The sequence below is a fragment of the Pteronotus mesoamericanus genome, unplaced genomic scaffold (assembly GCF_021234165.1).
Source record: "Pteronotus mesoamericanus isolate MK-2021 breed Mesoamerican mustached bat unplaced genomic scaffold, CSHL_Meso_final contig_116, whole genome shotgun sequence".
NCBI classification, from domain to species: Eukaryota; Metazoa; Chordata; class Mammalia; order Chiroptera; family Mormoopidae; genus Pteronotus; species Pteronotus mesoamericanus.
In genome coordinates this window covers 4970924-4987299 of record NW_026555027.1, presented here as the reverse complement: position 1 = coordinate 4987299, position 16376 = coordinate 4970924, and the positions used below count along the sequence as shown (strand labels likewise).

General features: G+C 52.6%; 1 protein-coding gene across 2 annotated transcripts in view; it reads left to right on the top strand.

Annotated features, from left to right (window-relative positions):
* Window positions 1-8146, top strand: part of VPS26C (VPS26 endosomal protein sorting factor C) — a 39010-nt gene extending 30864 nt beyond the window's left edge. For both annotated transcript variants that reach the window (XM_054578296.1, XM_054578299.1), the window contains 3 exons: window positions 3025-3175; window positions 3410-3562; window positions 6219-8146. In XM_054578296.1, coding sequence (XP_054434271.1) covers window positions 3025-3175; window positions 3410-3562; window positions 6219-6301 — 387 coding nt within the window. In that variant the 3' untranslated portion in view covers window positions 6302-8146. The remainder of the gene's footprint in view (window positions 1-3024; window positions 3176-3409; window positions 3563-6218) is intronic.
* Window positions 8147-16376: the final 8230 nt, after the last annotated feature.

The following is a 16376-nucleotide window of genomic DNA, read 5'->3' as shown; positions in this document are numbered from 1 at the left end:
GCTCCACTTTTTCTTAGAAGTTAGAATGTTTGCATTTCTTACTTCTGAAGAATCCTAATGATACAAAACATGGAGTGAGAAGAGGTGCTGAGCAGATAGACAATTCCATCGCAGGTGTCCCTGGTAGACAGCTCCAGCCAGAGTGCAGCCTTTGAAATACTGTCTCTAATAGAGGAATGTAACCCATTCTTTTCTGTTTTGAAACTGTCACATTTTCCTCCTCACATCTTGTCCTATGTTCTGTGGTATACTTTATTGTTTCTTTTTTTCCTCCCCCCCCCCGCCCCTACCCCGTCTTTGGTCTGATTTAGTAAGGTTGTGAGGTTTTGTTTTTGGGTTTTTTTTGTTTTTGTTTTTCCGTTCTTCTTGCTTGCTCCTTTTTATCTTTACTGTCCTATTTCTCCTCTCCTAGCACTTACCCTTAAGTGTGACAGTTGTAAGTTTAAATAATAGCACTGAGAATAAGCACCTCCTGGCAGAAGGTTTGTAACATTTTTGCATTTTCCTCCCATCACACCACCTTGTTTGTTATGTTTGAAATCTGAGTTCTAGCTTGTCACCAGTTTTATTTTTCCCAATGTTAACTCCTTATTGGCTTACAAACCAGTCCCTCACAGTTGCCTCAAGTATCACAGTCACATTCCTTAGCCTTAACTGGAAGTTTTTCCATAGTTGTTGCTCACCATTGCTTCTACTCACTTGTTTTTTCTTTTTCTTTTGGTTTATTTTTTGTTTGGCGGGAATACATCGTGTCATTCTTTCAGAAAGGGTGAGGCATGAACTTAAGTCCTTGAGTGCAGAAAATGCCTTCCTTTGCTCCCACACTTGAATCCTAGTCTAGGCAGAAAATTCCAGCTCTACTATCACTTGCCCTTCGAGCCTTGAGAAACAGGCCTCTGGCTGTCCAGCGCCCAGCGATGCTGATGACAGTGCCCCTCGGATCGTGTGAGCTGAGCCGATTCTTCTCCCTCTCCCTGACCCACCCCCCGAAGTGTTCCAACATCTCCCCTCCTTTGGGCTCTAATGCTTCAGAGTGCTTGCCCAGGGGTGGACCTTGCTTTAGCCGGTGTGCCTGGCGTTTGGTGGTCTTTTTCACCCTGAAGGCTGAGCCTGCCTTCAGCCCCATGGACAGCTCCGTGGTCGCTTCCTGGACACACCGTGCGCAGGAGCGGCCCTTGGCCCAGCCCTCCGGCGCTGCTTCGCTCTCCAGGGGATGCTTAGGGCTCCCGACGGGGTGACGATGCCACACCCCTCGTGCGTTCCCAGGCACGGCTCCTCTTTTATTGCAGATGCAGCGCTGGGTGCGGCGCCGGTCATCTGTGTCTCCTGAATGGACGCTGTTTCTTAGGGGGTCGGTTCCCCTATTTATAGAGCCAGTGCCTCCTTTTCCTGCTTTGCTTTTCCTTGAATGTTTATTGATTCTTGGTTTCCTTGAATGTTTAGTTTGTATTTATAGGAGGTGATCTAATACATACGGCCCTGTTAAGTGGGCTCTCTGCGCTTAGCCCCGCTGAGAATCCGCTCTGGTTACAGACGGGCGCGCTGGCCGAGGAGCGTTGCTTGGAGTGCGGTCCCGGGGAGGAGGCACCGGACCCAGGGGCCTTTCTCTTCGGGCAGGTGTGCAGGTGGTTCACCTGCTGGGTCTCGGGGCTCCTGCGTTGTAAACGTAAATGACTCGGGACACTTGCCCCCCTTGCCCAGCCTGCTTTGGGTCTCCTTGGAGGAAAGTGTCCCCCTTGAGGGAAGCCACGGGCCACCTGGGGCCAGTGCTAACGCCCGAGGCTGCACACGGCCAGCGGGCTACCCCCTGACCAGACCTGACAGGCGCAGCACCCAGGCCCACTGCGAACGCCCGCTCTCAGGGCTCTGCCGACTGCAGGCTGCGGCCCTGAATGCTCGTGAGCGTCGTCGTCACTCTGCGGGGCAGCCTCGGGCTGGTGGTCTGTAGCTGTGCCAGGAGCAGGCCTGTGTTTGTGTGTGTTAATGTCACATTAGTGCGAGGACAGGTGACGTTTGGTAAGTGCCTCCGGCTGGATCCTGAGAGCTTTTCAGTGTTCTTCTTTTGCTTAAAAGAATTTTAACATAGACTGCTACTGCTTATTTTCCTAAATAAAAAGCTTCTTTTATTTGGTCATTTTTAGAACTCTGTCTTGAATAAAGACATTTTAGCACCCCCTGCATCTCAGCCCCAGGTCTGTGCTGTCCGGGAGGGCAGCCCCCGACCGGCTGGCCTGAGCCGAGAGGGGCCGTGAGCGAATACTGACTCTAAGTGGAAGCGATAACATTTTGGATATATTGGCTAATTTCACCTGTTTCCGTTTACTTTTTACAATGTGGCTCATAGAAAAGTTTAAACTGCATGTGTGATTCGCCTTTGTTGCCTGGTTGTGTGCCTGCTGGACAGTGGCGGTCTCAGCTCTGCACTGTCCCCAGTGCCTGGGGCACAGCCAGCACTGAAGACCAGCGTCTACCTCTGCACCCCGTCCCCACCATGGGCCTTCGCCCCTCACTGGGGGACAGTGTCCTCTGTCGACGGAGAAAAGCCACAGGCTTAGAATCGGGGATTGAAGGACTCTCTTTAAGTTTCTTTGAAGTAACGTAAATGTGTTAACTTTTCAAAATTGCATTATTGAGAACATTTTAAAATTGATTATCCTGCAAACCTTTTGGCGTGTGTGTGGGGCTGGCTGTCTGTAAACACTTCCCCGGGCGTCTTACACACCGTTCCCCGTCCGCGGGAGCGCTCCCGTGTGGCCCGGGCAGGGAGCGGGAGGCTGGGAGAGGCTGTGCGGGGTGTCGGGCCGGTGCCCGGCATCTGTTGGTAGAGGTGGCAAAGTCAGGCGGTTAATGAACTTAACAGAAGACGTAAGCAGTGCTACTACTGTACTGTCCACTCCATTTTGTTTGGTAAAAATCCAGGAGATTTTATCAAAATTATCCAACTTTGTTTTCCGTTTTTATTTGTACCCAAATGACTGTTGAGTCATTTCCACTCCTGACGGCTTTGTCTCTGTCTGGTCTCAGAGAGCCTTGCTCCCAAAATTTCTCATCCGGGGCCACCTGAACTCGACCAGCTGCATCATCACACAGCCCCTGACAGGCGAGCTGGTGGTGGAGAGCTCAGAGGCCGCCGTCCGGAGCATCGAGCTGCAGCTGGTCCGCGTGGAGACCTGTGGTAAGACCCTACCGCCCGTCCCCCCACCGTGGGCGGCGGGACATGCTGCGGTGGGAGCCTCCGTTCCGGCAAATGTCTGGGGACAGGGAGGGGCCTCCCGGGAACCCTGGGAGCCAGGGGAGAAGCAGAGCGGGTGTCAGCACAGACCATCTTAGTCTCAGAGCAGCTTAGTCGCTCATGCGGCGCGCTGGACGTTGGCTCTCTCCCAACCGCGTGGTGCTCTCCCTCCTCCAGGATGCGCGGAAGGCTATGCCCGTGACGCTACTGAGATCCAGAACATTCAGATTGCCGATGGGGATGTCTGCCGGGGCCTCTCGGTCCCCATCCACATGGTCTTCCCCCGGCTGTTCACCTGCCCCACGCTGGAGACCACCAACTTCAAAGTGGGTAAGCGCTGGTTGCCGGCCCTCGTGGCCACCCGGGTCTCCTCTGACAGGTGTGGCCCCCAGAAAGGGCCCCCCAGTGCCTGGGATGGACACACCCATCTGCTCAGGTCAGGCCAGCCCCGAGCACGTGTCCTTCAGTCGCTGCACAAAGGCTCACCGAGAAGCGCCGTGCCGGGGCCGGGGGTCTGCAGCGAGCAGTCCCCGCTCTGAGGGCACTTGTGCTGTCACCCAGGGAGACGCCAGCAACCTCACTGGCGTGGGCAGGGGACTAGAAACTGGGCAGGGAGCTAACACAGCGGGGACAAACCAGCTCTGTGCATGGGGGGTCAGGACAGAGATGCAAAACATGGGACAGTCCTGTGAACGTGAGTCATCGCGGAGCCTGGGCTTTCTGGGGACAAGCTCCCGTGTCACAGCAGGGGTTCGGTTTCTGCTTCTGCTGTTAGGCCTGATTCTCTGAGAGAGGGGCAGGGTCCCTAAGGCCGGCGGGCTCTATCCGCATTGCGCCCCTCCCCTGTCTTTCAGGGTGCGTTCTGTGTAGTCCAGAGAGTCTTTGTTTCTAAAATCAGACCACGATTTTACTTGAAACAATTCCAAACAATTTAAAATTTAAGTAAGTACAGTTTCATCACCAAAGCTGAGCGCACGCTGCTAGTCCAGAGGGAAGGACGGCTTGTCGTGCCTGCCACTGAACCGGGCACTTCTCGGACCTTCGTGAGCCTCTGCGGGTGCAGGTCCTGGAGCTCAGCTCACCGGGGTCAGAAGCACAATTTGATGTTTGTGGAGCCCCAAGAATGTGTCATTGGAAACGTCACATGGAGAGCACATGAGACCCCCTGAAAGGGGACAGTCAGACTTGACCCAAAGTACCACGGTGTTTCTCAAAAGCCACGTGTGTGATTATCACGAAAGCGGTCGTACGTGCCCACAGTACAAAAGCCAGAGGCGCCAGGGCCTGAGAGCAGGGGGAGCGCCCTCGGCTGCCTGGCGCCGCCCCAGACCACAGCCTGCCAGCCGTGCCCGGGTCCGAGGGGCGGCGTGCCCGCAGCCCCAGCGCCGCCCTCGCGGGCACACTGTGCACACGGTCTGAAGGGGCTCTCGCTTTCCATCCAAGTGCTTTGATTCTAAGTTGAGGAGGAATCTCTGTTGATTTCTCCATTTGGTTTTCCTACATAGACTTCAGAAAGATCCAAACAATTATTTTCTCTGCTATCTGCTCACGAAGCACCTGAACCTGTAAGAGGCAGTTCTGTCAGAGTTATAACGCGCCCCTGTGCCGTTGGTTCGGGGTCCCTGGTCCTCCCATGTACGTATTGCTCTCAGCCCCCCCGCCGGGACGCCAGCCGTGCTCTTTGCTCGCACCTGGCACTGCAGAGTGGGAGGCGCCACGGTGGGGGGTCCTCGCGCAGAGGAGGGCGTGCAGCCAACTGCGGAGGGCAGCAGCCTCAGCAAGGCCTGGAGTGGCCCGCGTGGCCGGCGGCGGTCGGGCCGTGTCCCTCCGAGGGGTCACACCCCAGCCTGGGAGGCGGGAGCGAGCCCCTGATCCCGAGGCGGGGGCGGTGTCTGGTGCTGATCACACGGGTGACGCCGTGCGCTGGTCAGGCCAAGTCGGGAGGCTTGGCCATCTGGATGCCACTGCTCTGCTGCGTCCCATGCCATGAGGACAGCCAGCACCACCTCCCAGAGATGGCCCCACTCCCTGACGTGTCCTCTCTGTGCGTCGGCCACACCGGCCCTTCCAGGGGATAACAGGTGGCCCGAGGGGAGTGGAAGCAATGATGCTGGGAGGGCCGGGGGGCCCTTATCGCTGTGACCCTGATCAAAGGAAGGAAGGGAGGGACGGACGGGTGGACGGGACGGCACTGCTCGGGGCAGGCGACAGCAGCACACGGGACGTTGTCCTCGGGGCTCCAGCCACAGCGGGGGCCCCGGACCAGGTGGCCCCAAGCCCCTTCCACAGCTGAGCTCCTGTGCAGGACGGGGCATGGGGCTGCCCTTGTCCCTCCAGCCCTCGCAGGCCCTGCCACCTCCCTCTGCCCTGAGCGGGGGTGGGGGCGCCGGGCCTGTGCTCAGGGAGCTGTCCCCTCGCACCTCTTTTGCCACGTCGACAAGCCTCTCCTGTAGCAGCTAAAGAGCTGGTGGAGAAAGTTTCCGTTTGCTGAAAGGTCAGAGATGAACGGCTGACAAGGTGTTTCAGCTAAGCTCACGGTGCCCAGAGGAGCACGTGAAACCAGACGCCTTGCTGACTGCTGTTTCCCCGGGGGTGGGGGCGGCGCGGGGCCGGGCACTCGGGCAGCTGCAGGCCGGTGTGGAGCTCACTGTTTCATTAAGAGCTGCAGGAAACGTAAAAATAAAGCAGAGGAGGGTAAGCGAATTGAAAAGGTTCCAGAAGATTCTCTCTAGGAAAGTGTGGCTGGGGAAGCTGATGTCTACCTGCTCCCGGGCGAGGAGGTGTGTCCTGGGAGCAGGTGCCCAGGAGGCATCAGACAGCAGTGCAGCCGTCTCCATGCTGACCCAGGAGCTCAGGGTGACGGCTGTGGGACACGACACCAGGTCCCTCGCTGCTCGGAGCTGGCTGGGCCTGTGCAGGGCTTGGCCTTGGGTTTCCGTGGCTCCTGGAAGGTGAGCTAAAGCCTGTCTGTCCTTTGTCTTCTCAGAATTTGAGGTGAACATCGTTGTGCTGCTTCAAGGCGATCACCTCATCACAGAGAACTTCCCGCTGAGGCTCTGCAGGGTGTAGCGGGCAGAGCAGCGGTGAGGCGCAGCCATGGGAGCCCTGCGGGCTGGAGCCCCGCACAGGCCGCTGTCCCCGTGACGGCTCCGCTCCAGAAATGGACCTGGGATCACAGTCACCCTCTTCCTCGTTTCCGCGAGTCTTCGGCGGCCGGCAGGTGCCTCTAAATTCATTGGGATTTCCTAATGTTATCGGCAAGGTCATTTCAGAAAGCAAAATTTCTCAGGCCGCCTGACTCTCCTGCTGCTGCTTAGGGCCAGAGGACAGCGGTAACAGCAGTTGGAGCTCTGCTGGGAAGTGAGGTCCCAGGTCGGCAGGGAGCAATCCCCTACCCTGTGCCTGGCAGACAGATGGGTCTAGGACTGCAACCGCAGAGCCACCGCAGGACAGGGACAGGTGTGCCCCTTGCTGGTGGCATCCACAGATGCCCTCTGAGGTGGATGCCCTCCTGGGAGGATGCCCAGTGGCCGCCACTGCAGAGCTCTGTAGTTCTCCGACACTGTTCACAGTAAGTTCTCTTACAGAACTGGAAGAAAGTGTTCCTTGCTGTCATTGGACTGAGGGGATTTGGTGACAATGGCTGAAGTATTTCTGAAGTCTTGGGACCTGGTATAAAATCACGTGCCACTGGGTTCCCAGAGTGCGCTTCAGGGCCAGGTTATGAGGGGGCCACAGGTGTCTGTGCCTGGTGTTGGGTGGGTTCTGAGCAGCAGGAGGCTCGTTTCTGGGGTAGTAGGTGAAGGCCTGTCTACACTGGCTGGTGCCAAAACAGTGCCCTGGACCCGATGAACTTGGCCTCTCTCCAACTCCCAAGGGACCTGTGTCCCAGCCAGGGGACTGGGCCTGAAACCACTTCCTCCATAGCCCCGTTCTGTGGTTCACAGTGTGTGGTGAACCTGTCACAGCCCATTTCTTCCTTCCTGTCCTGCCATCTCCCATTGGTCCACCATTGACAAGCCCTCAGAAATAAGTGCTGCGCTTTGCCTGCCGCCAGGCCTTCCCTGCCAGTCTCCCGCATGGGCGGGCTTGGGCAAGGGGGGCTCAGGTGGACAGCCATCATCCCTGGGCGGCATCTGACGTTGTGTGATGCTGAGTGCAGACCGCCCCGACCCAGGAATGGCTTCACCCCAGGACTCCACCAGAGAGTGTGACCCTACTTACACAGAGCCATTCAAAGGCCAGTTCCCACAGGACACATTGCTGGTTCATAAGTCTCCTCTCATGCTCACATTTGTCTTTGACGATGGGTTTAAAGTAGCAGAAAACAAAGAGGCTCTACTTCTGGGGACATTTCACAGGTAGAAATCATTTTTAATGGAAAATAAACCTAAGTGAGAATTTTGAGGAATTGTTTCAGAGGTATAATGCTATGTCATTTCTTTATTAAATCCATTTTATGGGCATAAGTAGGACAAGTACTCTTAGGGAATCATTGTTACCTGAAAAGGGGCCACAGCACAGCCACCCTCCTCCTTTCCTTCACCCTGGGAGGCTCTGGCAAGGGCCCCAAGCTGGACATCCCCTTCCCCTCTGTGGCCAGGCACCCCGACCGGTGGTTGTTAAGGGAAACTCAGATGTCTGGCTGCCCTGGCTGGAGCTGGGGCTGTCCACTCTTGGAGGCTGGGGTTGTCAGATTCTCTCATTTGAGGAAGAGGCGGTGAAGGAAAAAGTCTAAACTATGAATTTACTGTTTTGGAACTGTCCCTTTTGGCAGAAACACATTTTGGCCATTGAAGTTCCAGTAGAATTGGGGCCTGGCTCCAGTTCTCAGCCATGTTGCAGATTCCAGGGAAGGTCGACAGGTTGAGCAGAAATAAAATGTTAAAAGAACCAAGCATTGTGCCTGAGTTTGTCCAGAGTCCCTGTCCCAAGCCCACCTGTTCTGATAGCTGGTGGGAGGTGGAACCCTGGCACTGTTTCCGCCCTTCCCATGGGAGTCTCCCAATTGCTGGACCTAAGCCTGACTCACCCCTTTGGTGCTGAGTACCCCCCATGTGCCAGCAGTGAGTGGGGCTATAGCAGGCCACCAGCTTCTCCCACAGTTCCTCTGATTCCCTCTTCTTGTTCAGGAACATGGCTGTGTTGTCATGGAGACATGACCACCTGGCAAGAGACTTGTTTCCGACTCCTTTGCAGCTAAGTGTAGTCATGTGATGAAGGATATGGGCCACTGGAGGCCAGATCCCACTGGCCTCATTCCACTGCTGGACCAGGAACAGGCCTGTGTCCCAGCCTAGATTGTGCCAGACACAAGAAGTGAGCAGAGCACCTCACCTCCTCACCCTGTGTCAATTAACACCATCATCATCACAGGAGAGAGGGAAAAAAATGGGCTTGCTCTCAAGCCTCTGGATTCGTGGGTATCTTGGCTGTAGTTGCCAAAGAAAATGGGCTGGTTTTCACTGTCATTCACTATCCAGACAATTAAAAATGATTAAGTTATGGTTTCCCCAGAAAAAAGTGTCAACTTACTACCAAGAATAACTTCTGTAATGACAGCTGTAATGCATCCATTTTGTCCTCCATTTTGGGAAGAGAGGTGCGTGCAGCAGACTCAGTGGTGTGCTGGCTGCCGCCTTCTAGTGCCAAACGTCTTTGAAACTTGCCAGGAGGCCTCCCTCCAGGGAGGCCCTACCTCAGGTGAGGCCGACACCCCCTCAGACGGGTGGGCCACATGCTGCTCCAGGAGCTCCGTCCTGGCAGGTCAAGTTGCCGGGGTATTTAATAGGTGCCAGCTGTGGATGTGGGTCTCCTGAGAATACGTGCCGGGGAAGTACTGGGTGTGCCTCTGGGTCAGGCCCTGCTCTGGGTGCTCTGCCCCTGTCATCACTGTGGAGCAGCCCTCGGAGGAGGGGAAGGCTGTGTCCCCTCAGCTTGCCTCATCGGGGCTTCACGTCGCCACCTCGGTCTCCTCCGGTTTCCCCATCACACGTCATCTGTGCCAGCGCATTTGTTGAGAGGAGCCGAGGGCTCTGCTACCTTTGCTCAGAATCTAATCGCCCCAGTTTTGATCAGGTGAAGCAAATGAAGAGGAGTTCAGACATGAAGGCAGTATTTGCAGCTGGATCCAGTTGAGGAATGAGGTGCGTGGGGAAAGACCCCAACACCCCACGTAAATCACATTCTGGTCCTGAGTTCTCTCCCATCCCGTGAGAACGCTGGGGAATGTCCTGACCCCACTCCGAGCGCTAGAACACGGTGCAGTGGCCTCGCAGCAGCCGTGGGGGGGGCTGTTGCTCCCGCTTCACCACGGAGCGGGGAGGCCAGGACCCGCCCCATCCCTGTCACGGCCACGTCATGGGCCAGTGTTCCCCCAAACTGTCCTGACTCCCTCAGCGAGGTGTGCATGTGACCTTGTTCACAGGGGCCATCATGAGCCCCAGTTCTTCACAAACCACTCTTCGTAATTCCCAGCTGATACCCAAAAGGGCGGAAGGAAGTTGGTGAAGGACGCTGTTGCCACGTAAGGCGTGCCCCAGCTCACTCACGCGGGGACTGCGCGCGAGCGGAGACGGAAAACTGCGCAGCAGAGCCGTTGCCTGGGAAAACGCCCTCTGAGGGGAGGGCCCCCTTTTGAATATAAGTAATTCTGTAACCACAAGACTCAAAACAAACCACTTGAGTAGAGAAAGAAATCACATGTGGGGGTGAGAGCAGGTCTCCCAGGTCGACGGGTTCTGCGCTCCAACCTCAGAAAGCGATTGATGTCTGAGGCTCACCGAGCGCTCAGAGCATTCAGGACTGACTGTCCTCAAAGTTAAGGGCAGCTCGTGTAGGAGCAAAGCGGATCCAACCACACAGACCACACAGTGTGGCCAAGTCATTATGGCGTATCGTTCAAAAGAAGAGGGGGCAAACCGAGGCCTGAAAACAGCGAGGATCCCTGATTTCCCCACTCGGCTTTCCTGTGAATGTTACTGGGGAAATGGGAAGGCCTTGGGCCCCCACCCCAGGAGGCAGGATTCCGACTTTGTGGGGTGAATCACCCCAAGCCCAGCCAGCCACGCAAAAGCCCCCCCCCGTGTAACACTGAAGGCACCGCTGCAGGGTCCCAGTTACCTGGGAGAAGACAAGACAGTCTGCTCCGGCTTCCTCAAGACTCACCCGGCTGGAGGGAGCCCCTGTCTGATCGAGGCCAAGGCCACAGGGGACACCAGAGCGCCCGGTTTGCCTGCGATCGGCACTGTCACTTCCAGGAAGAGGCCTGTGTCTGGTGGCCCCGCAGGCCCCGCTGGGGTGAGCGGCTCCGGAGAGGAGGGCTCCTGAGGGGCACGGTTTGTGGAGCAAGTGCCCCACCAGGCGGGGGTGTCGCTCCTTTCTCGGGGTCACTGTTCCCCACCTTCATCAAAGACTAGCACTTCAAGACCATAACCCCTGGGTCTTAGGTGACAGAAATGGGACAAGCTTTCCTGCCTGCAAGTGAGCAGCCCCTGATGGAGCCACCTGGGGCCACCAAGAAAAGGCTGTGCTCAGGTGTAGCCGTGGGAAGCAGCAGAAAAATCAAGTCGTAAATATTCATTTAAAAAAAGTTTCAACAGCAGTATGCATTAAGAACAACTTCAAAACCCAATACATAACAAAGACCAAATTTAAGAAATGAGTATATACTTCCTAAAATGTTCACTACTGTGTGCCTTTATAGCTTACATAAAATACGTAATTTTTAATCCACAGAAAATTTTCAACAGTTATATATATTTTTTGCCACAAAGAGTAAAGATCACAATAAAATTTTAAGTAGAAGTTGCCCAAGCCATATATCCTGTAGTTCAATAAAATTAGAAATGAATACCAAAAGGAAAATCAAAATTCAATATAAGCACTTGTAAATTACATAACAGTGATCAAAGAGGGAACCAAAACTTCATTTACAGGCCCTCTTATTTTATTTTTAGAGATTATTTATTTTTAGAGAGGGGAAGGGAGGGAGAAAGGGAGAGAAACATCAAACGGTTGCCTCTCAACACACTCCCCGATGAGAGACTGAACCTGCAAACCAGGCACATGCCCCGACCAGGAATCGAACCAGCGACCTTTCATTTTGCAGAATGACTCCCAGCCCCTGAGCCACACCAGTCAGGGCTACAAGACCTTTTAAATTTAAATGAAAATGAGCCAATATACACCAATAGCCAGTGCTGCAGTCACAACAAAACTCATAGCCTTAAATGTGCTTATTATACCAGAGAGAATGAAAACTAATGAGTTTAGGCATTCAAATGAAATGTCTAGAAAACAAAAAACTTAAGAGGAAAGAATTAATGATAAAATCAGGAATTCATTTGAAAGCAAAAACACTACAGGAATATTTATAAATAAGTCCATCCGTTGGTACTTTGAAAAGACTAATTCAACTGAAAGATCTTAGAGCAAAACAAAACATGCACAAAAAGAAATATGGAATGCTAGGAACAACTTCAGATTAGAGCCCATTAAGAATTACTGGGTTGACCAAAACATCTGTTTAGTTTTTTCCGTAAAAGTCACATTTTTCGTTTTCACCAATAACTTTATTCATTTGGCTATTCTGAGTATGTCGGCTATCTCCTGCTATTGGCTTCCAGCAGGAAGAGGCCAGGGGAGCTGCTAAACATCTTCCAGTGCATAAGACAGCCCACAGCAAAGAATTACTTGGCCAAAATGTCAATAGGACCAAGAAACTTCTCAAAGCATTTTTGACACGTTTGATCAGTCACAGCACCTTCTCCGTACACGGCGTAAGTCTTTTTTTGCATTTCAGTTGCATTTTCACCTTTCTTGAAATAATGAAGCACAATACATGGAAAATGTTGCTTATTTTCTTCCATCTTCAACATTAAAATGGCTACACAAAAATTCACCAATTTGGTAAGTTATTTTTAAATGCATGCTGATAAGACAACTGTCACAGTACAATCTAACAAAAGTGTTTCTAATGAAGTTAAAGACTACTAAGCGCTAGTAATGCCATCGTATGGAAAAAACCAACGAAATTTTTGGCCAGCCCAGCATTAGCCACGCCGCGGCGGTCCCCGGGATCCGTCTCCTGCCTCGACAGGGTTTGCACGGCACAGACCCGGGACGCCCCTTCTTCCAGCTTCCCACGCCCCACCCTCCGACCTCTCGTCCAGTTGCCACCTTCGGAAGCATCTCAGCCACCCTCGGCCTCCGAGACCAGCCACACTGCCTTTTGACCTTCACTCCTGACTTGCTGACCAACCGCGAGCTCCCAGATTTCCTAGAATTATCCGCCGAGGTGGATGCCCCGTGAACCACCCGGTCAGTCTGCGTCTGCGGGCCTCCCCGTCCTACCTCCCTCTGGCCTCTGTCTCCACTGGTGAGGCTGTGGCCCTGCGGAGTATGGGCTGAAGCCCAGGGTGCCGAGCGTCGCTTGAAGATGCAAAACGAGCGCAGTGTCCACACCCTCTTCCAGGACGTGCACAGGCCGTCCCAGGAGGAGTGGGTGACACTCCGGACGCCAGGGGAGCCCCCTCGTCCTGGAGGAGACCCTGACCCGGGCCCGTTGGACCTGCAGGCCTGGGCTCCGCCCGCACGGCTCCTCGGCTCCGGGGCTTCCTGGGGAGCTGTGTCCTGACTAAGCAGGGGAAACGCATCGTGAAGATAGGCGACACCTGGCTCAGCACCGCAGGCGGGCGGCCCCCAGGCTGGGAAGGCATCCCCTCAAAAGGCCCCCTCAAGCACAACCGGGAGCCCGTAGAGCTCAGAGGCCTTCGAGGGTCCCCTCTGCGACCCCCGCTGTCTGGCTCCTGCCTGAGCCCTTCCCTGCAGCCGCCAGGCAGCCTTTTCACCCCCTGGGGCCTCCCCCCCGCCCCCGTGCCGAGGCCCACAAGGAAGCAGTACAGCTTTCTGCAGCAAAAAAGAAAAGAAAGAAAGATTTATAATATTATGTACCTTCCCTGCCAATAAATTTGCAAACTTAACTAGAATGCAGAGTAACTCCAACAAATGTAGGTTACCTGAATAAAATGATAGCCTACGGAGGAAAGTGAAAGCGATGCCCAGGAGACAGCCCTGAAAGGCTGGCCCAGGCGGTGTCAGAGCGCGTTTCTACCTAAGCGTCGGGCGAGCAGCCGCTCTGCCCTTCAAGCACGGCCCGGCCCCCGAGGAAGGTGGCGAACCTCCCAGCTGAGCATGTGAGGCCTCCTTGGCCCCAGTCTCAAAGTCTGACATATCCGTTGGCACTAGGATTGGCTGTGAGTGGGGAGAGCCAAGGTCAAGCGGCCTAAATTAGACGCACATACATGCCCAGGTAAACAGTCCAGAGCTGGCAGGCGTATTGGAGCCATGACGTCCTCAGCCGTCCAAGCCGCTTCCCGCTCACAGTGGCACCTTCCCTAGGGTGTGGCTCTTGTCCTCAAGGCCTAAGAGAGCAGTGCCAGCGTCGCTTCTGCATTCTGGCAGGACGAGGGAATGGGTGGGACTGGGAAAGGGGCAAAGGCCAGTCACCAAGGCTATTCAGGAAGGTTTCCGGACGTCTAGGAGCTGCCACAGGACAGCTGCCTACATCTTACAATCTAGAACTTACATGGCCACAAAGAGCTGCAAAGACACAAGAAACATTGTTCTGTGTGGTCATGTGCCTGAGATCACAGAGGTTTCACAAGGGAAAACTAAACATTGACAAAACAGTGGGGGAAAGAAACCTGTATTGGTTATCCATACGGATCCAAAAGTCCTAGATAGACTATTCGCAAGTTAATTTTTCAACGTATTTACAAAAGCAATATATCATGACCAAAAAAGGGGGTTTATTTCAGGTATGAAATAAAAAAAGAGAGTTCAACCCTAGAAAATCTTCTATCACATCAGTGGGTTAAAGGAGGTCATCACGAAGGATGCCATAAGGTGCACATTCTTTCATTTTAACTTTTTATTGTGGAAATTTCCAACATATGCAAAGAAGAGAATCCTCTAGATTATTCACACCCAAAATATATCTTTCCTACATTTTTGTTGTTGTTAAAACCTTTGAGAAATAATTCAAGGATCATAACATTTACCCATTTCAAGTGTACGGTTCAATAGTTTTTCATATATTCCGAGTTGCGGAACCGTCGTGGCCTAAATTCGGAACAGGCTACATTCAGGAGGACGTGGGTTTTTGTCTGTTTGGTTAGCTGACAAACCCCACACACCTGCAGCAGTTTGTGGCTTCTAGTGGAGGCTCAGGAATACTAATTGAATTAACAAAAGTAAGCCAGAACACGTGAGCCGTGACACCTGGAGGGAACTGAGCAGAGCACAGGAGATGCAGCTGGGGAGGCAGACTAGGACTGAGGTGGCTGGAATTTGGGAGTATGGATACTGGGGAGGAAGGATAACCATAGAGAAGGAGCGCCAGAAATCTGAAGGGGGTCCCCTGAATCTGTTGCTAAAAACTTAGTTGTGTGTGTATAGGGGGAAACTCCAAAAGACGAGGAACTACAGGGTGTCTCTGAATGGAGTCGTTTCCAGAGCTGACACAGTGCTGGGCAATGTGTGAATTCCAAAGAGCCAGAGTGAAGATTCCGGAAGGGTCAGGCTTAAGTGGTAGGCCTACTCTAAACCCATCCCAGCAAAGCTTAAAAACAAGTCTTGAATGTGTCAAGCTACTATAAACAATGAATTTGCAGCCAAGAGAAACTTCACAGTCTTTAAAGCTAGCCCCAAGCTCCAGACATTCGATGTATAATACACTGCATGGTCACATCCAATCAAAATTACTAGACACTGCAAGAAGCAGGAGAATGTCGTCCACAAATGGGAAAAAAATCAGTCAAAAGGAGCAGGTCCAAAAATGGCAGACATGGTCAAATTAGCAGACAACAAATTTCAGACAGCGATTAAAGATATGCTCAAGGAGTAAACCTTTGACATCAGTCTTAGCAATATCCTTTTGGATATGTCTCAATGGGGAAGAGAAGCAAAAGCTATAAAAAACCAATGGGACTACATCAGACTAAAAAGTTTTTGCACAGCAAAAAGCCATCAACAAAACGGAAAGACAACCTGTTGAATGGGAGAAGATATTTGCAAATGATATATTGAATAAGGGCTTGATATCTAACATATATAAGAAACTCCTGCAACTTAACACCAAAAAACCCAAACATCCAATTTTAAATGGGCAGAAGGCCTGAATAGGCATTTCTCCAAAGAGGACAGAGAGATGGCCGACGGACCCGTGAAAAGATGCTCAACCTCACTAATCGTCAGGGAAATGTAAATCAAAACCACAATGAGATACCACCTGTGAGGATGATATTTTAAAGTAAATATTTGGTTTAGTTTAGTAAGAAAAAAGGCATTTAAAAAGTCATTATATATGATAGCATTTATTTTCTGGGAAGAGCTCTTTACCTTGTAAAATAAAACACTGAGTTTTCTACAGACAACTTTTGCGGTGACGCTCATATGAAAAGATGATCGAGCGAACGGTGCCTTTCCCCCGCCCTGCAGTCGTGCCCAGTTTTGGTTTCTGTTCTGTCCCCGGACAGGGAGAGACTGAAGACCTCAATGGGGCCCCTTCTCTACTGTGGGGACCCAGCGTTCCTTTTTATAACTAGCATTTTTAAACATTTTAATTTATAACCAATATTTTCATGATTAGCAATAGTTTAATATTAGATAAATGTTTCAACGTCTCCTATAGTGACCTGATAAGAAATGTATACATATACAAGCTACCTATACTTACAATTTTTAAAATCCAATATAATGTTCAGCTCTAACAGAAGAAGAAATAAAGTAATGTGTTAGAAAGTGATATGCTTAGACCCAAATAAACGAGGGAACAGTGACGTGCCTGAGCCCACAAGCAGAATCACCACGAACGTGCCCACTGCAAACATAGCTGATGGGGGCGAGCGCCGTGCGGGGGACTCAGCGGGAATGGGGTGCTATTGGATGGCAGCACTTCCTAAAATGGCGAACAACTCTTGGTAAAGTTCCAGAAAAAGCAACGTACAGTCAACCCCCAACCCCCTGTTTGCACAGTAACAGCGTTCCTGGGAAATTCAAGCACCTAAAATTCAAAACATGCGGGGTGTTTACCCGGAAAAAAAGGCCAGGGTCTCAGCCTGCGCTGCTCTGTGGTCGCCAC